The sequence below is a fragment of the Ambystoma mexicanum genome, chromosome 2q, assembly GCF_040938575.1.
Source record: "Ambystoma mexicanum isolate Mex_15411 chromosome 2q, UKY_AmexF1_1, whole genome shotgun sequence".
Lineage (NCBI taxonomy): Eukaryota > Metazoa > Chordata > Amphibia > Caudata > Ambystomatidae > Ambystoma > Ambystoma mexicanum.
Window position 1 is genome coordinate 890,140,235 of NC_090924.1, and position 21,334 is coordinate 890,161,568.

Genomic DNA, 21,334 nt, shown 5'->3' on the forward strand with positions numbered 1-21,334 from the left:
CTCAATTTCACTTAATAAAACAAGTACTGAACCGAAATGTATTTCGAGAAAACCTTTTTCTTCATCATGGCTCTCAAAGTACAAAAAACTGCTGTAACTATGCAGACAGCAATATTTGTAATCATTAATGTTAGTATTAGATGCAATCTACACAATTATAATCCATCTGACCTTTGACAGTCCATTATCTACTGCCTAGTACATAATCACACACCATATTTAGGCAATAAGCCCCTCTCCAGGGTGGCATTACCGCGTCCAGTAATGTCCCCATGGCCATATTTACCGACATGGCAAGGGGCTTATTGCCAGTAGTACCCTGGCCCGTTAGACCGGAGTCCTAATGGTGTTCGATTTTCTGTTGCGAGATGCTTCGCGTTTCACAACTGGAAAATAAAATGCCCGTTGCTGACTGGGAAACGTAGTCTGTTCTCCCTTTCCGTGGCGGCCATGGTAAACAAAGAAAAGGGCCGCCAAGGAAAGGGAGAAGGGACTAGATCTAGGTCCTTCTCCCTTTCCATGGCAGCTAATAAAACAAATGAGGAAAAAGGTTGATTAAAAAAAAAAAAATGGCTGCCACGATCAGGAAAACAATGCTGGTGACCGATGCGAGATACACACCGCAACGTGATCGGAATTACTGCAAGGTAAATCTCGCAAACGCATCAGTGTGTGGATTTAACTTTCTTGACAGCCAGCCGAGTACTCATAAAGTATATGAACATTGGTTCAAAGTTGCTGAATTTGGTCTTCAAAATTGAAGGTTGTCTTCAACAGGAAAAGTAAATCTTGTACGGTTCCTACTGACAATGTCAAAGAGTAAATTATTTCAATAGCAAAACGCTGTCTTAGTTCTGGTCCATCTCTTAGTCTGATCACTCGCACACAACGCTCAAGCAGAGAACTCTTATGTGGCTCTGAGTGCTTCCAGTGTCCAGTGTACCGCTCCCTGCTTGTCACTCTTAGTACCAGTCTCTGAGGCCGCTTCTCATCTGTAGCTGGTGGTCGGCTCATCATTGCTGCTGGACACAGATTCTGTGTTCATCATGTGCCGTCTCCCTACTTCTGGCTATCACTTGTCAGGGTCTGCACAGATTCTGTGCCTGCTTTGGCATTACAGCTCTGCCAGGACACCCTATATATCTGACTCCTCAAATGCCTTTTCAGATCTGCGGTGCCATTTTAGTCATCACCTATTACAGAAACAGTAGACAGATTCATGCTCTAATGTTTTTCTCCATCTCACTGAGATAATTTCACCACATGGGTGAAACAAAACATTGCACAAATTGAAGAACACTAAAATGAATTCACATCTGTGACAAGGATCAAATGAAAAGACAAAATACACTTCTATGTATTAGGGGCACATGTGCAAAGGATGTCAAAACAACAAACAAAACAGATCTTCACCAAACAAAATAGTTAGGATGGATGTTCTCTCCAGAGTATAGGTAGTGTCTCAGGAATTTAACCAAAAGAAAAATGTTCCTTGGGGAAGTGAAGTGTTAAAACAAAATGTTTCTAAGTATGGTTGCAGGTTTCCCTTGGTCCTCTATTGTTTCCTGGGGTTCTTGAACCTGGGCGCTGTGGGCTTTCATGAGTTTCCAAATCCTTCTCAGTCTCGGGTTTGGGGTTTTCCACATCCTGTGAACAGTCACCAGGCAGGTTCATTTTTGGGATGCCAGAAGCATTCAACCTTGTCTTGGAGGGAAACATATAGCTTTTCTACCACATGACCATCCAGCTCCTTTTCAAGTATTCCATCTTCCCCAGCTCCTCTTCAAGTATCTTATCTTCCCGGTGAAGCTGGTCCCTTGGTGTTCGGCAGAGTCATGGTGGCGGGTCCTCTTGTCCCTGTAGAGGCTATTTCTCCTGGACCTGTCTACTTCCTGCCAGGGTCTTGATCTCGTCCCCCTCCTTTGTATCTCTGGAGTTAAAGGACACGCCTTGTTATGTGCTTGTTCCTCCTCCCACCTCTAACAATTGTCTTGAGCCAACCGGGCCTAGCAGAATCTTCCAGGTCTGACTCTTATTCCTTCCTCCTCCTCCTGCTCCTCCTCCAGATATTCTCTTAACTCCTCTTTTCTTTCTCCAAATAACCCTTGGTGTCCTTCAATCTCTTTATTTTCCCTGTTTCATGTTCCCATCTTTAACCTGCTCTCGTAACTCTTTTTCAGTGTATGTAAGCTCCTCCACATCCAACCCGGCTTCTCTTGCTAATCTCCCATTTCCTGAGGCACTTCACCAACCTCCTCCTAATGCATTTCACTATCACCAACCTCCTCCTTATGTTTACCAATCATCTCTGTACTGTCAATAGACTCCAAGTCTTTCTTCTCTCCCACGTTCTTCATCATCCCTTTAGGTACTATCTTCTCTCAGCACCACTCTTTCCCTTTCCATTCTCAGCCTTAATAACCTGCTGTCTCTTTCACCTTCTTCACTTGGACTCCTACTTCACCCCTCAGAGTACATCTCTTCTTGATACTTTCACCATCTGCATGTTCACACCTTTGGCCATTACCTTTCTCCTGGCTGCTTCACATTTCCCATTATTTACTCCTCTTGTGTATCCCACCCTACTGCACTCTGCTTTCACATGCAATGGTTTCTTTCGCTCTGCCAGATATTTCACCCTTCTCTTGACCTTCTTTACCCCTTTGGGGGACCCCTCTTTCCCTCCACTTTCTAGTTCAATGGTCTTTAGATCTCTCCTACAGCCTCTGAGGTATTTATCCAGAATGGGCCCCTCTTGGTGTGGCTTCAGAGAGCACCATGGGTCTCTCGCCCAGCCTCCCAGATCTTGATCTGGATCCAGCTCTTCCTGTTCTGGCCTAACCCAGCCTTCTGCACTCCAGCAACCTGAGTCTTTATCCACCCTCGGGTCCCCCCATGCCTCGCCTCACTAAGCCTCCTAGAACTTTCCTTTACGATCATCGATCATGTGCAATCTCTTACTCTTTGCACCAACATTCCCCAAATTAACCTCTGTCTTAACATTCTAGTTTTTAGCTCCTACTCCAAACATCTCCACTGTCAGACGGAGCTTGTGAGTTTTAATAGGGCTTTGGGACCACCTTCAAGCCTCTTTCTGGTGAAAGAGTATGCAGGTGTGTTAGCTTGGGTGGAGATTGGCTGTTGGGCTCCACCACTGGGGATGGCTTTCCCTTCAGATGTGGGACTTTGGCTGGCTAGTCCCTCCTCTTGGGTGGTCCTTCGTCTGGCTGTTGCTCCATGCCTCTAGGCTGCACACCTGTTGCAACCTGTTGTGAATGAGATACATTTGTCATGTTCTCCTGTGCAAGTATCCTGCTGCTAATCCCTGCAAAATCTTGGAATGTTGGTGACCGTGAGTGAAAGCTCAGTACATGTTGGATGAGTGATAATGCATAAGTGTTCTGTGAGAATCAGTTAGAACCTGAGCTAATATGGTTGGAAATGGCTGGTAGGCATGCTCCAGTCTTCAATGTAACTAATAGTAACCTGGACTCACCACAACCTAATTTCAGTCACCTTTCTGGACACCACAATCATTATTCGCCGGCATTGGATCTTTCATAGATGAACATGCTTTAAGCACTATCCCGTTGCTTGCTGGAAATCCTCCTACCTTAGGACACTAGTGACATAAACGGCTTTGGAAAGAGACCTTGCATTTCATCTGCATATTCGTGGCTCTGAAGACGATATCTTCAGATTAGATCACCTGGTGTCCTGACATATACATTGGACAGCAACAGGCAGAGGACTGAACCATGACAGCCTTATAGAGAACAGGACCAACTGGTGAAATATAGGAATTCATGCTCACCAGATGGCTTCTGACATTCAGTAACTAGGACAGCCATTCAATAACAGCTCCTTCTCTCACTACCAGGACGAGGTGGTAGGCCAGCAGCCTGCAATAGTCAGTGGTGTGGAAGAAAGCCGAAAGACCTAAGATGGCAAAACCAAAATACACCTCTGTCCATGGCTAAATCATTTGGTTCATGGCCCATTGCGGACTCTGTCATGTCCAGTTCTAAAGCCATTGTGAAAGACATCAAAGTAGCCACCCGTTACCAAGCGCTTTTCTAGTTAAATAATCAGAGAATTGTCTTGACACGCACGCAGTCTTGGGACACATTTAACACAGAGAACACTCATCTGAAAAAAACATTCCCAACAGATTTACTCGCCATCACCTGTTGTATGTGAAATAAGAGACAGAACCACAATAAGAAGAATAGCTCAGGGTGGCCTTGGTTAGGCCCAAGATCAGAGAGAATTGCTTTTTTTGTTGCCATCACAATAACATGTGGCTGTGCTATAAGTTACATAGCATTTGTCTGGTTCTGGAAAATAACTAATGTAGGACTACGCAAATGCGTTTAATGTAAGCATTGCTAGGTAGGGTTCAGAAATGTAGGAACATTGTTAGTGATATGGATATCCAACCGTGAGTCCAGGACAAGGAACATGAGGTAATGTTTTAATGAAAAGCATAGATGACAGTCATAGTGTAATGTGTCATAAAGAGGACATTGATCTGTTTGCGGGAAGGAATCCTTCATCAGAGCATAATGCACACTGCAAACTGGGAGCACATATGCACAACTGTGGTCTGTCTGCAGCCTCCCATGAAGAGTTCAACACCCTCCTGTGTTATAAACTACCACATCTTTTTTTATGTATGCTCATTACTAACATTTTTCTCTGCTCGCCTTCAAAACTAGAAAAGCCTCATAGATAGCCCTCTTCAGTTTATTGGCAGGGAAAGGTTTCCTACCGGTTCTCAGTGTTTTTCGAGTATGGTCCAGGTGTGCAGGGCCCTAGAATCAAGAAGTAAAGAGAAGGCTTTTTCATAACTCACCATAACACAAACTGATGATTGCAAAATAAATAACTGTGTAGAACAAGAAGTTATTGATTCCCACCTAACAGCTAAAATAATATATTTTCACTTTGGGAAAACTTGAATTCTTGTTAATGTCTTAAATTCTCTATTTGGTTTTGCTGTTTTAGGTATACATCAACATTTAGAGAATATGTAAGAGAGGAGTCCAAGAAAAACAAATCCTTAAACAGAACTATGGGGCCAGCAAAAGTTGAGGTACCATCGCCAAAAGAATTTCTTCACAAGAATTCAAAAGAACCCAAAGTATCAGAAAGTAAGTGCATGAACATAAAGCAAAGAAGACCAATACCTGGGGAATGTCAACATGTGTTCTCATAGTTCAGCTTACTTCTAAGGTTTAGTCATAGATGTATTTGAATTTACGGTAATATTCACAAACGTGTATTAATCAGCATGTTTGCTTTGTAGGAATGTTTGTCATGCTGAATTGTTGGGGCTCATTCAGATATTTTGGGTCCTCATTACGAATCTGCCGGTATTATCACTGCATCTGTAAACAGTAATATACTAGTTTATTTAGAGTACTTACTTTAAAATGATTCCCCATTTTAGAGTCCCGTTGGATTCCTTTTGGGAGATAGAATATTACTGCATGCCAATACTACATGGGTAATGTTGCATCTGCTAACACATTTCTGTGGTCATTAATACCTCCACCAAAACAGGTACATTTTTCGCCTATGGATTTCAAAACCTGCAATAATGTGGAGTAATAAAACATGCAGATACTGCATTATTCATTGTTCTTGGGCTGCTGCCCCTGAAAATACCCTGATGGTCGCATTCTACAATCTCGTGAATAATGTCCCCATCTTCCACAATTCCAACATGACCCCTGTTGTGCTCCTCTTGCTCCTTGCTCACCATACCCTCTCTTTCCCATTCCTCCATATCCTCCCCTCTGCCCACGGTACCCACCTCTTCCTTGGGCCGGCCTGTTCTGCCACTGTGATCCTTGGCATGGCTGTTCCTCTCCTTTCCACTGTCCTTGGTCCTCTCCAACCCACTGCGCTGCTATCCCAACGGGTCTTCCTCCCGCGTTTTCCTCTCCTTCGTTTCCTCTGTCTGCGGCTACGCTGGCAGTAATGGCGGCGACCTTCACTAATTTTGTCTGCACTAGTTTTGCTTCGTCGGCCAGCCTCTTTTGTGTGACCTCCTTTTCTTTCTGTTTGATCCTCCTCCAATGGTGTACAATTATGCTCTGAATTTCAGGCCACCCTTTGGCTTCAATCCCAGCTATTTTGTTCATGGCCTTCTGCACCTCTTTCGGCAACCCCTTTTTAATGATAAAATAAAATAAAGCTGTTGATTGATTCCATGCTGTACCAGTTTCGCTTCTCCATAAATCTTGCACTCGCAAGATGAATTGCGCAGGATCCTCGTTCTCCTCCATCGCACACTGCATCACTGCATGTAAATCTGGAACGTCTGGAAATGGCCGCCGCAATGCATCCCACACTTTTGCTCGAACATTATTGAATGGTGATCCATCGTGGCGATCACAGCTCATTGTCACTCCCGGGGAACCCTGCCCTTTCCCAGATTGTGTCTGCTTGGTCCCCGATTGCTGATACTAATAAGCTTTTCACATCACCTATAGCTAACGGCACGCCTGCCGTGTTCTTCTCAAATACATGTATCCACTTACCTGCTCCTACCGTCAGTGGGGGGAGGAGTTTTAACAGGTTGTTTTTGTCCATTTGGGCCCACGGAATATAGTTTGGCCTACCTGCTCCTTTATGTATCAGTGGCATTTGTAGTTTCTGTTTCTTTCCTGTTTTGCTCGTTCTCCCTTTTTTCGTTTTACTTACCAGTATGTTCCCTGTCCTCCCTGTTTGTTGTCTTAATCTACCCTGCCATAATGGTGGTGATGGTGTGTCTGGGTAACGGCAGTTTGGCAGTGGGGAACCTTCTGCGGCTGCTGCCTCTTCATATTCATCTAAATCATCACATACTTCGTCTATCTCTGACTCTAGCTCGTTATTATCCTCCCAGTTTTCCTTGGGTTCGCTTCCTTGTCTTTCACCCAGATCTCCACTTTGTTGACTCTCCGGTGTGTTTAGGCGTATAATTCTTACTGGCTTGTTATTCAATTGTAACAGGAAATGTCCTGACTGCCACTCTTGTTCTTGTCTTTACTGTGATGACATCCCTTGCGATGCTATAGATTGCCCTGATACCGAGGCTGCTGGGGTTGCATTGCTTACTGCCCCTATCGGGGGTGTGAGATCTGCCAGTGACAGCGGGGGTACCTCCCCTCCCCTTGGCAACATTTGCCCTTTGTCACATAGAGCTCTTAAACGCGTTATTTCCATTTGTGCGTGTGCTAGCTGGCGATTTAAATCGCCTGTTAAACGTGCTATGTCCACAGGAGGTGCACTCGTGGGGCCGTACAGACCTCCTTTGTCATATGATGGGGGTTCAGGGGCTGTTGCCCCGCCCTGAGCAGTGGGGGTGGGTGGTATATACAGGGGCTCACTAAACCCTACTGCTGGCCTGGTCATTAAGGGATAGATTTTTGTTACTTCGTTCTCGGTTGTAGTTCTTGAGCAAACCCTTTTGGTGTCCCGCTTACTTCTTCAGGTATTTTCTGCTTTTCTATCATTCGGCTGGTACCTACCTCTGCCGTGGGGGTAACTTCCTCAAACATTTGCCATAAATCTAATACTTCTCTCCGGTTCTGTAACTGTTTCCCTTTGTATCGGGCTAGCAAATGTGTTGATACTAGGTCCAACACTCTTTTGTCGAATGACCCTCCTTCTGGCCAAATTGGTATAACCCCATCTCCTTTTATCTCAGTGATCCACTGATCGTGATACTTCTGTATCCTGTCACTATATAGTGGAAGGTGCTGGCAAATATGTGCCAGTGGCGTTACTCCCCCCATGGCAATGCTTATTTTCCTTTCTTGTGTGTTCTGGTACCCTTGAGTCCCTTCCCACCTCTCACTTGATATGTCAGTTACAATATGTGAAAAATACGTTCTTTATCAAAGCTTGAAATTATGGTATGTCACATTAGCTGTTCTTTCTGAGAGGTGTTACCTGGTCACCTCTCACAATTTATTTCTTTGCTTATTATTCAACAATCAAAAAAGGTTACTTGTACTGAAATACTTTAGCGTGTTCAACAAGACATGTACACAAAGCAGACCGACAAACATATAATCATGCAACATACACATGCACTGCCTGCGCGCGTTTGTTTTTTCCCTATTCCCGTTACTGTCCCCGATTTTTCTTCTTCCCTATTCTACCTACCATTTCGCATTCGCTCCCCACCTCTTTCACCTTTATTATGGCTCAAGATTTCTTACCTCCACAGAAAAAGAATATTCTAAAAACTACTCCGAGTCTACTCAATATACGAGACTCCTACTATTTTTCTCTTTATCTCTATTCTGCACTTGGTCGGGACAAATGCTACGTGGCGCCGCCTTCTACCCTGTACGGGCTAGGATACCACTTCTCTTCTTCTCACTTCTTACAACACCTAATGGCCATATAAAGGATAGATCAGAAAAGCCTCACCGTCACTCACACAGACCCTATTCTTAACTACCTTCCCTTTGTTTGCTAATTCCCTTCTTCCCGTATTTCCCCTTACCTTCCTTTGGGGTCTTTGCAACCGGGACTCCACGTGTTCAGTCAGGTACTCCGAGGGTCGCCGCTCACGGCCCGACCTCGCTCAGGTCCGTCCACCAACCAAGCCGTGACCTGCCTTGGCGAGCAGCCTTTTCGATCGGGTATTCGTCAACCGGGAACCCTTGACCCTTTCTTCTTGGTGTGCACAGTCTGGTCAACCGCAGAGGCGATGGTTTTGCTGGGGGCGCCCTGGATCTCGCTGTCGGGCGGTGCAGGCCTTGAGGCACCTCTCTAAATCACGTAGCGGGGGTCACCAAAAATGTAGGTGCCTTTCCCCGGCTTACTACGTGTGAGAGAAAATAACCAACCCAATCCCTTTCGAGGAAGGAGGCACCGAGACCCGGCTGCAAGAGTTCAAAGGATGGTTTATTTCTCCAGCTAGGAAATAACCCAAAAAACCCTCACCCCTTTTTACATCATACTTGTATATATATCAATTAAAGTAACTCTAACAAAAAATGCTAAATGGACCCGATTGGCCAGGTGGTGTGGTGCTGTAGGTGTGGGTGGCTTGTACGTTTATGGGGACGAACGAGCAGAAAGTGCTTAGCTCGTCCTGGTTCACATGCTGGTTCTCATGCTAGCAGTGATCTCAGAGGAAGAAAACGGTATCATATTGGTTGTTGCAACTTTCTCCGGCTTCAGCGTGAGAATGGGAGCGCAGAGCTTTCCTTCGCAGGGGGAGTGCAAGGGTGGGGGCCAGCCAGCTGCCTGCGCGCCTTGTGTGTGTGTGTGTCTCTGTCCTTGGCTGCTGCGGTGGAAAGGGAGCTGAGCATTGCTGTACTATCGCAGTGAGGCCTGTTTACCCAAGATGGAGTCGAAAGGGGGCACAAAAGATGGATGCCCCGTGTCCTGCTCAGTAGTCCCATCTATGTAGCAGTCAACCGTGGTTAACTTTACATAAGGGCAAGGGGCAATCCCACTACTGGAGGCACGTGGTCCAAGCCTTGTACTGAGGTGTGTACGGCACGAGGGGGCCTGGGGACCCCTCACTCCCATACAATAGTAATAGGTAAGTTGTTGATGATTGCTTCTACAATGACCCATCGGCCTTCAGGGTCATTTTCTTCATTAACGAATGAAAAGTTTAAGTACTTATTAATCAATATAGAAGCCCCACCTTTCTTATTCAGAGCATTGGAAAAGAGTAGAGTGTATGGCTGACCCATAAGGCTCTAATCTTAAAGTTTTCACTATCCAAACTCAGCAAACGTCGGGTTTTAGCTTGGCAAGTTGGAAGATAATCTTACTACATTTGCTAGGATGACTCAGCACTTTGACATTCCAAGTAATAAACTTAATCGACATTTGCAATGATAAGAAAAATAATGACAAAAGCAAAGAAAAATTCAGTGAGAAATAAAACAGTTACATAATGCAATGAATGTGATTTTAAGAATTGTAATACATCATAGGAATGAAATTACTAAATATTGTGGTAAAACCAGAGTCTGTAGGGGAAAAACATAAGGAAAGGGATACGACAATAGAGGGAAAAACATATAAGAATGGATAAGCTGGATGAAAGAGACGATATAAGAATAAGTAATGGCAAAAGGGAAAAGGTGAGATTAGTTAGAAAGTAAGTAAACAAGAGTATCATGGGGGATACCAGAGTACAGAGACAGAATAAGCACAGGCGAAGAGAAGCAAAGAAAAAGAGTTGAGTATAACGTCAAAGGTTGTATGAACATGAACAGGTAGAACGACCAATGGAGCTATTATGCAGTGAACCATATGGTTAGACAAGGGATAAATTGTAGATCGGACAAGGTGATGGTGAAGTACAGCCCACACGTGGAGTCGGTCAAGTTTGCAAAGTTGAAAGAGAAGGGTCAATGGATTTGATAGGAGATCTCAATTTGTCTCTCAGATGAGTTGAGGTAGATGGAGAATCACATGAGATTGAAGAGGTTGATCTGCTGCACTCAGGTGTGAATTTAATGTGTTGATTCTTAGGCTTTCTGAATGTAGGAGAATGAAGTAGAGGGTTTGGCTTGGAAGTGTTAACCGATGGGTTCAGGGAGGTTGTATCCATCAGTGATGTTTGAAGAGCTTGAAGTAGATTATAAAGATCATTTGGGTCTGTGAATTCTTTGGTAGGTCCGTCCGGAATGGTAATTATCATCCTTGCAGGAAGTAAAAGACCATATCTGATGTTAAGGGATTTCAAGAGAAGTGTCATGTCTAGGAATCTTTTCCTCTTGGCTTGTGTAATCCTGGAAACGTCTGGGGAGATAAAGATTTTGTTACCCTGGAAAAGGATGGGGGAATTCTTCCTGGCAGTTAGTAGGATTTGGCGCGCTTGCTGATGTCGCAAGAAGCAAGCAAAGAAGGGTCTTGGTGAAGTATTGTTGCTGGAGAAGCGGGTCTAATCCTGTGAGCATACTGCAGTTCCAATGGGGGTGAAAAGGTGAGCCCTAGGGCAGAGGGGATCCAGTTGGTAAGAAAGTTGATGGGGTCATCTCCTTACATTTTTCAGGGATTCCGTAGAAGCGACGGTTGTCCATACGGTTTCTGTCTTCCAATTCCGTAACTTCACCTTCCAGTTGTGCGAGTCTCAGTTGCATGTTCTCGAAGCCCTCCACCCTATCTTCCACAATACTAACTCTTTCTTCCGCTTCATCATGTCTGCCAGAGAAAGTCTTAATATCATTTTTAAAACCTTTAAGCTCTTGTATAGAGGAGGAGCAGGATTCCAGCGTAGTAATAGAAGACCGAATATTGCCAAGTTCCTGTAGAATTTTTTCCAAGCAGGCATTAAATGGTGCATTGTCATGTAAATCCGCAGCTTTGGTGATATCAGCCATGTTTAAAGGCAAAGGATAGCAGTTTTGAGTTAGTAATTGAGTAAAAACCAAAAGGAATGCAAATAAAATAAGAAGTGTAATTTGCAAGTGAGCCACCGGGAGTCAATAGCGAGTAGGCTGTATTGTGTTAATGAGGCCCGGAGTTAGCGTGATTGATGTGCTGGGCAACGTGAGGAGAGCTTCTGCATCAGAGGAAGCAAGGGAAGGGTCCCCACAGTGATATCAGCTAGACGCCCTATGAGTAAGCCCCAGCAAAAGCAAGGAAAATAAGTGACGTTTGTGGCAAGGGAAATAATTGATTACTCCTGTCAAAACTGCAGAAAAGCAGCGCAGATATTGAGGGACCCACCTCTGAGGGAAAGCGCCACACACGTCGTCGTGGAAAAAACGCAGTCGGATGTTGGAAAGCCTCTCTATAGAATTCCCGGCGGCAGATATCGCAGCAAGAAACAGGGAGATGTCGAAGTGAAAGGCTTCTGAGGAGATGTGGTCACCATGAGAACCGCCACTGAGTCAGAGGCAGAAAGGTAAGACAGTTGTCTGCAGCCGTGGTCACGGGAAGGCTTCCAGAGTTATGTTCCACTGTCGACCCCACTTTGAAGAAGTAATTAAAAATGAAATGCAGGCCGAATTAAATGTTCATGTTGTTCAGATATTCACTCTGCTCTCGGAGCTCCACGACTATGTGGCCATCTCCGTTGCCGCTTGGCCATGCCCCTAACTGTGTTTACATTAATCATGACAGCTCAGAAGGGTCAGAAAAAGTATATATATTCTATATCACAATTTGAACTATTTTAAGTTAAACCCAAATCAGAGGGTGGTAGCTTTCCAATTTTTTTACTCAGCCAACCAAATAGTTGCCCATTTTATCTGTGTGCTCTAAATTTAAAGGAGACCGGACACGTCCAGCTGCTCACTACTGGTAAAGCCCTGCCGCCTTTGTGTTCGCAGATTGAGGAAGTTCTGTTTGTTGAAGCACATTCAACTCTCTTTCCAGAATACATGATAGCAAATACCACACGTTTCGAGAGGAGCTTTGTAAATGAATAACAATAACATACCCAACTCCTCTTTCAGAAAGCATGTTGAACTCTTTTTATACTACCTCAGATTGGTAAATTTTTGGGAATGAAGCTTTCAACAATGCAATTTGCCACTTTTGTGATAAACGTTCTGCTGCCATGGATTACACATTTTTCACAGTTTAGTTTAACCATGCCCTTGTACTGCAGGTTGCCTCGGAACTCACCAATGAAAAAATGACAAAAGTAATCCAAAAAGGAGTGTACGCCAAGCAAGAAGTAACACAATTTATTCTGTTTCCAATCACAGCTGAGAAAGCAAGATTCATACAGAATGCAGAACAAAGCTGCATGAAAGGCGCTGTCAAGGATACGCCCAAAAAACAAAAGCTTTTATAATCATGCAAACACATTAGCATCAAAACACATTGTAACATTAGGGTAGTCCTCCATGTGAAGCATATTGGGAGAGTTGGATCATACCCTATAGTAGGGTATACATTATTCATAAATGATAGGGTTCTGCAAACCCTGCCACACCATCTGCTCGACCCCCTCTGTGACATCACAGTCCAACCCCCAATTCCCACATCATAGTGTCAAAACATGGAAACATTTGAGATGACTTATAAAATGTTTGTGCATTCACTGCCTTTCCCCGGCACCCATGAGCTTCGCTTCCTGACCTCTAAAGTATCAAAGACTGTTCCTTTTCTTACCATATGTTCCTGGAAATGTGTCGTTTGAAATGTGCTGCCAGCCTCTGCGGCTATCAACCCCTTTTAGTGGGCTAATCCAGCAGTTGATAAGTTTAAAACAAACATAATTTTGTAAACTTTATCATTTTCACAGATATTCAACAGAATTCAGTAACGGGTAACATTTTATCCAAAAACCTAACATCAATACTAACATATACAATAGATTGATCTTTCAAGTAGTTTAATAATTCCTAAAAAAACGTATAGATACTCGACAAAGTTAACTAACAAAAATATCAATACTATACTGCAACCAACCCTCCAAACACATTTTCTGCACTTATAAATTAACAGAGTCCCAGAAAGTAGAGAAAAACAGACTGGAAAGAAAAAGAGAAAAAAATAATTACACACATATACCCACATAACACACAAACACCAAAATGTATTAACATGCATTCACATATTTCTGTTCTGGTCTTCATTCATGTAATTTGTTTCTATGGAAAAGCAAGGGGGGGTTTTGGGAGTTTCTCTACTACTGGCCTATATCCCGGGTTAGAGTCTCAACCAGAGTCTTTAGCACGCCATCCTTTCACAGAAGAGAAATTTCCACTACATATCTGTCTTTGTTTTGCCCAAGGGCAGTCCAACACCGAAATGCCTGGCAATTCTCTCCTAAAGAGTACCAGCAGCAACCCCAGACATGTGTTTCAGCCTGGTTGGGCCTCGTCTGTGAGGTGGAGCTGTGCCTCTCTAAGAACAGTGAGCAAGAGTTCCATGTCTCGATTAACCTAGTAACTTAGGGTGAAAACCCAAAGCTACTTAATATGCAAAAACAAGGGGAGTTCTGGGAGTTTCTCTACTACCGGCCTACCAGGTTGCTGTTAGTGCTCTTGTTCTGAGGAGATCTGCGTAGAATTTCAGTGCTGGACTGCCCTGGGGCAGGACAAAGACTGATATGTAATGTCGCCTCTGTGAAAGATAGTGAGCTAAAGACTTTCGGTAAGGCTCTCGTAACCAGGACTAATGTCCGGCAGAGGGAACCCCCATGGTTTTTGCATACTTAAAGAACTTTGGGTCTCACCCTAAGTTACCAGGGGAATCCAAACATGGACCCCTTGCTCACTATTCTTAGAGCGGCACAGCTCCACCCTACTGTTGAGGTCCAACCAGACCGAAACACATGTCTGCGGTTGCTGTTGGTACTCTTGTTCAGAGGAAAATTGCTTAGAATTTCGGTGCTGGACTGCCCTGGGGCAGAACAAAGACTGATATGTTTTAGAAATGTCTCCTCTGTGAAAGATAGTGAGCTAAAGACTCTGGGTAAGGCTCTCGTAACCGGGACTGATGTCCCGCAGAGAGACTCCCAAGATCCCCCTTGTTTTTTGCATTTGTTTCTATGGACCATATAGATCATTAAATGGCGTCCACAGATCTAAATAGACATTCTCTTGATTTCTCCCATGATGCATACATTTCTCAAAGGCTGATAGCAATTGCATATCACTAACCCAGTTCTCCACGTGTGGTTTTTTTTTTCCTAGTCTTCCACAGTCTCAAGATCTGTTTCACTGCCACCGTTAACGCCTTGTCAATCCAACATCTATATCTCCTAGCAATCACACATCTTCCCCCATCAGACAGAAGAATTGCAGAAAAGGATTCCTGTGGGGGGGCGCTGTTGCGCTCGACGAAGATGGCTGCCTGCTGATCAGCTCCGAGCCGAGAGGCGCTTCTTGAGCCGAAATCATCCCGTTTGCCTCGGCACTTCAGCTCATAACTGACGGAGGGGGAAGCTGGTTTGACCGTGATCTTGCTGGCCCCGTCCCGCCCTCCTAACTCCTTTCGCTGCGGAGCTGCTGGCCCCTGTGTGAAGACCGGGAGCGCGCACTCCTCCGATCCCCTGCAGGGCTCCAGAGAACCGCGGTCGTGATCCGCGGCTTGCGGCCTTCCGTGGGGGGAGGGGCGTCCCCCCCGCCCTGCGCGACCGCACTTAGCCGACTTCGGAGGGAGCTGTTGGCTGGATCCGAGAGCGGCCGCTCCGCTGCCCCATCCGAGGCGGCGTGCTGTTTTGAATCGTGCCGCCCAGTCCGTGGATCCAGGCGGTGAGTGGGGCCCCGGTCCTCCGCGCCGCTCCCCGCATTGACTTACGGCTTCGAGCCGCGGCTCGACAGAGTCGCTCACATGACTTTGATCCTGGGATAATTAATACACTCCCCCTGCATCCTGATACCCTGTGGGGGGGGGGGCAGGTTCCACCGGAGCCCATCCCCGGCGACTCTCATCATTACTGTGCCCGTGGGGGCTGCGCGAGACATCGACCCCCCCCACTCATTTTACACTGCGCACTTCACTGGGACGTGGTGTGCCCTGACCCCCGCGGATCTGCTGCATAGTGACACCACCGGATTGCATCACATCCACCCTTCGCTCTATTGGAACCCTGCTACCTAACTGCTCCATCTCATCATCGACCGCGCCGCTCCCTGGATCCATAGGAGCGGCGCGGGGCGGCGGCTTCTCCCCCGCCCACCCAACACTGTTCATGTTTCAGCACCGGGTATGCTTTGTCCCTCGAGTCCATTGCCTTATTGCTCACTAAAGTACCAATCACCTGGCTACTCCATCTTGCCGCAATAGCTACTGGAGGTTCCTCTTGTTCTCTTATTGGTTGTTGCCTCCTTGGCCCTTGCATCCTCAGGTTCTCGGGGGAGCTCTCGTGGTTCATTGACCACTACACACATCTGCTGCCCTAGCGACCCAACATAGCTTGGTCTCCTCCTTCTGATTTGAAACGCTGCATCTCGTATTGCCAGCCGGCTGTAGCCACACACATACCTGGTGCTCTCTCTTGGCGTCCCACTCGTCCTCCTACCCTCCGATCCACTGGTCTTATCTTACCTTTTACTGACAGCATGTCAACGAGGATGGGAAAGAAGCAATCCTCTATCAATATGTTTGCGAAGCCTCCGGGAGGATCTGGCGCGGAGACACCTACACAGGAACCACCCACTACACAAGAGCTGGAACCATCCGAATCTCAAAAAATGATGGAGTACATCCGCGAAGGGTTCACCGTGATCCATAGCAAACTTGACGATATGAACGGTACGATATCCTCCATTAAGGCACACATGGAGAGAACTGATGGTCGTGTAACTGAGATCGAGTCACGTGTTAGCACCGCAGAGGACGGCCTGGGCTCCCTTCGGGCAGAGGTCTCCACATTATCCGCACGCGTAACAGAGGTGGAGAAGAAAAATGAGGATCTTGAGTCTCGCTCAAGACGCAACAACCTCCGCATAATCGGGGTACCCGAGGATGGCATACAAGAACCCATGGAGGACTACGTTGAGAGTTTGCTACTTCGTCTCCTCGATTCCCCAAAGCTCTCCCCACAGTTTGCAATCGAGAGAGCACACCGTGCACTGACGGCGAAGCCTAGGCTTGGCGCTCCTCCTCGCCCGATTATAGCCAGGATCCTTAATTTCCGCGACCGGGATGCCCTACTCAGGGCGGCGAGGGTCAAGGGAGACCTGTTGTTGGGCGCGGCCAGAATCCACCTATACCCGGACTTCTCGATTGCGGTTCAGCGAGAGCGAAAATCCTTCCTGGCGGTGAAGAGACGATTGCGTGAGCTTCAGGTTAAATACGCTATGCTATACCCCGCCAAACTCCGGATTGAGCACGCGAATCGAGTATACTTCTTCACACTACCGGAGGAGGCCTCCAAGTTCATAGATGAACATTTTCCCGGCTGAACTGTACTTATAATGATCTCTCCCATTACTTAGGCCCTTCTCCATTGTCCACTCGCTGTACCTTTGGTCTACCACAACTTACTCTGACTGCGGGGTCGCCACCATCGAGCCCTACCCAGAACTCGATTGGTCTAGTGGCACCCCGTCGTCCTTTGCTCCGGTGCTGCGTGGACTCCTGGGCTGGACCGATGCTGCACATTTCATCTTGTTGGTGTTATAGTTGTGCATGTTTATGACCTTGTTTTTTCTCTAAGTGATGCATTTGTTGTTGTTGGGTTGTGATGCTATGGGAATTGGCTGCTGATCTGAGGACGGCGCCGACTTCTTACCGTCTGCGCGTCCCAGCTGCCCACCATAATACACCATTCGTCCGTTTGATTATCCTGAAACACTGTGGTAATCCCCAGTTCCTGATATCCATCCTGTACACATACACCATCCCACTCAAGCTCACGGAGGATTGCTCTATGTATCTCGCTACATTGGTCATAATTGATGACCGTTCCTCCCCCCTTCTCCTCCCGCGGGTTCACCCCCGTACGCATTTTGCTTTCATTGCCAGGCATTAAGTTTATCCTCAAATTGCCTCAAGGTTCGGAGCATCGCCGCCAGGCCGACGTACAGGCCCCCCAGGCGTTGATGCCAATGTTGTTGACTCTGTTGGTTGCATATGGGTTGTTCATCCCTCTGTTTGGGGGAGGGATGTGGGAGGGGGTGGGGGGTAGGGGTGTTAATGTTAAAAAAGGCTTGGTAACTGCAGAGAAGGTAGAGTTCGGGAAACCAGGGTCGCTATGCCATTACAGATCTGACGGCGGTGGGTCCCGCTTGTGGGGGGCACTGTTCCATCCACCGGTCTATTTCCATGTCCACCATGATTGTGTCGGGTGAGGAAACCCTTACGTTCCTGAGTTGGAATGTGCGTGGGCTGGGGAACTTCAAGAAAATGAGATTGCTACAGCTCCAGGCTGAACGGCATGGAACGGGGATCCTGTTTCTTCAGGAGACACATGCGATAACTGATCACTGTGAGAAGTTTGCTAAAACATGGGGACCTCAGAGATACTATACTTCCTATTCCACACAGAGCCGCGGAGTTATGACCCTTATTCATAAGAGTATTAGATTTACCCCCATTGCCACGACAATAGACCCCCTGGGCAGATACGTCTTACTTCATGGCATCCTACAGAATAGGGAAGTGGTCCTACTGAATATCTACGGTCCCAACATTGATGATCCTGAATTTTTCACACATCTCACGTCCCTCCTCGATGGCTTCCCACTGGTACCTATTCTCTGGGGAGGCAATTTTAACACAATATTCGATGTGGATCTCGACAGATCTGGCTCTCGTCCCCGTCACCTCACTAGGGCCGCATATTATACACTGTCTTCACTCCCTCGCCTGGCCCTGCTTGACGCATGGAGGCTTTTCTACCCTGACTCTCGCACCTTCTCCTTCTACTCCTCGGTACATGATTCCTTCTCCCGGATTGATAGATGGCTTGTCTCTGACATACTTATAAAGAATATCTCAAGCTTGTCGATTCTCCCCAGGACTCTCTCCGATCATTCACCAGTAACTATTACCCTAGCCTGGGGCTCGGATCACGATCGTTCTAGACACTGGAGAATGAAACCACTTTCCCTACTCGACCCGGTTTTTAGTTCGGAGCTGGAGTTGGCGATCGAGGAATTTTTCGGGACCAATACCGGCTCCGTCTCATCACAAGCCACCCTCTGGGAAACTTTTAAAGCCTATATCAGAGGCATCGCCCTCTCTAAAGAAAATGGCATCCTTAGAACTATCCGTAGAGAGATTGCTGAGAGCGAGGCCACACTATCCGAGCTGGAAGCTCAATATGCATTAAATCACACTCCGGATACCCTTGCACTGATCGGCACGGAGCTGGACACCTTCCGAGCTCTTGCGAACCGAGAGCAGAGGTTTCTTGACAGCCCTGGACTGGCGAGGAGATACGGTGAGGGTGAACGCCCATCTCGTCTTCTGGCTAGGCTTCTCCGCCGTGAGTTTGGCGCTCCTCCCATTCCTGGCATTGAGAGACCTGATGGATCCCTTGCCACCTCCCCCGGTGATATCAATTCTGAATTCCTCTCCTTCTACCAATCTCTTTATGCCAACGCAGATAATGCCACTATAGCAGAAATAGATGTTTTCCTTGACAGGCTTCCCCTGTCGGTTCTCTCCCCCGATACCATCGGTGCCCTTGAGAGTCCATTCTCTTCCTCGGAACTCTCGGAGGCCTTAGACTCTCTCTCATCAGGTAAATCCCCGGGATCGGACGGTATACCGGTTGAGTTCTACAAGCGCTTTAAGTCTCTTCTACTTCCTCACCTGGTCGCTCTTTGGGAAGAATCGTTAGAGACGGGCCAGCTCCCTCCCACTCTCCGCGAAGCCACCATAACTGTCCTGTTAAAACCGGGTAAACCCCCCACGCAATGTGGCTCTTACCGCCCACTCTCACTAATCAACTCCGACGTCAAGATTTATGCTAAGCTACTTGCTTTACGTCTGGCCCCCTTCATGCAACATATCATTCACCCAGACCAGGCGGGGTTTATTCCGGGACGCTCTACCTCCCTGAATCTTAGACGACTCTTTAATATCATAAGCAGGGTGCGACCGGACATTCACGCTGTGGCCGCCACACTTGATATGCAAAAAGCCTTTGATTCCGTCTCCTGGAGGTACCTTTGGCGGGTACTTAATAAATGTAAATTCGGCCCCACATTTCTCTCCTGGGTCAAGCTGCTATATTCAAATCCTGTGGCAAGGGTCCGTACCGAAGGCCGATGTTCTTCCCTCTTCCAAATAGCTAGAGGCACTAGACAAGGTTGTCCCTTCTCTCCATTAATCTTCGCTGTAGCGCTGGAGCCATTCGCAGATATGCTTCGCCAATCTCATTCCCATAGAGGTCTACGTACAGCAGGTACCTCCGATATAGTTTCCCTATATGCTGACGATGCTCTACTCTTTATTCGCTCCCCTGAAATCAACCTTGCCCCAATACTGGAGGATGTTGCTCTCTTTGGCCGCATGTCTGGCCTGACAGTAAACTGCGCTAAATCGACTCTTTTCCCGCTCACCCCCATCACGCTCCCCCCTCCCGATACCCTGGGGTTCTCTTGGGCCCAGACTGAGTTCACCTACTTGGGGGTAGTGGTATCGCGACATATCGATCGAGTTTTCGAGAAGAACTACCAAGCATACCTTACAAACCTAACGCAAAAAATTCAGGGTTGGAACAAACTCCCGATCTCACTGGCGGGTAGGGTGGGAATACTAAAGATGGTGGTGCTTCCCCAGCTGCTGTATAGATTTGTTAATATCCCACAATGGCCGGGAACTGAGTTCTTCCAGACATTGACACGCACCCTCAATACCTTTCTCTGGCACTCTGGCGCAGTCCGCCTCAAGTTTGAAACCCTTGCTTCCCCGATGGAGATGGGTGGCTTCGGTGCACCCGACTTTCTCAAGTACTGGCTGGCAGCCCAGCTCCAACACATCGCACACTGGTTCAACATATCCGATCCCCCTCCCCATGTCAGACTAGAGAAGTTATCGGTTGGTGTTCGCGACATCAGATCCCTGGTGATCGCACCCTTGCCAACAGACTCGGGCACATTAGACCCGTTGCAATGCACATCCCTGGCTTTATCCAAAACGTGGCAATTGCTGGGCACTGCCCATCCCTTTCATGGTAACTTCCCGATCTGGAACTTTCTCCCGGGAATCCCACAGATCCCCCATCGGTTGTTCGCACTTGGGCTGAGGCGGGATTTGAATTGCTCCGAGACATATTTGTAGATGGTAATTTCATAGAATGGCCTGACCTCCCACCGTCCCTCAGACAGCGCCCCTCAGTGTGGCTTCAATACTCATCTCTCCGTAAAGCCCTCAAACATAAGTACCCGTGCTTCCCGGCACTACCGCCAGATGAGCTGGCAATCACTGAATTGACTTCTCCATTCCCTAATAGGGGGGGTAAACTTCCAGACTATATACCCTGATACAATCCAGATCGCCCCCTTCATTCTCTAAATTAAAGCTCGCTTGGGAGTCTGATCTTGGAGTGGAAATGACCGAAGACCGTTGGACCCAAATGTGCTCACGTATCCAGAGGGTCTCCTTCAATTCCCGATTCAAGCTAATTCAATTCAAACTACTCCACAGATACCACTACACCACTATTAGACTACACCGTATCTCTAGTAGTCTCTCTCCTAGATGCCCTAGATGCGGCCATGATAGAGCTGACTATTTCCACATGATCTGGTCATGTCCCAACCTTACCCAATTTTGGGACACTGTTTGCTCCACCATCTCGACCATTCTCAACCACCCTATTTCCCCTACACCGATGAAATGCCTGTTCCATGATTTTCCTGACTTACACAGAGACTCTAGGAGACTGGCCGGCCTCTGTATGCTTCTGGCTGTGCGGGCAATACTACTCTGTTGGCTTAGG

The 21,334-nt window shown here is 46.9% G+C and overlaps 1 protein-coding gene across 1 annotated transcript in view; it reads left to right on the top strand.

Annotated features, from left to right (window-relative positions):
* Positions 1-21,334, top strand: part of ENKUR (enkurin, TRPC channel interacting protein) — a 186,679-nt gene that overhangs the window by 62,206 nt on the left and 103,139 nt on the right. The window contains exon 2 of the mRNA XM_069648159.1: positions 5,008-5,153. Coding sequence (XP_069504260.1) covers positions 5,008-5,153 — 146 coding nt within the window. The remainder of the gene's footprint in view (positions 1-5,007; positions 5,154-21,334) is intronic.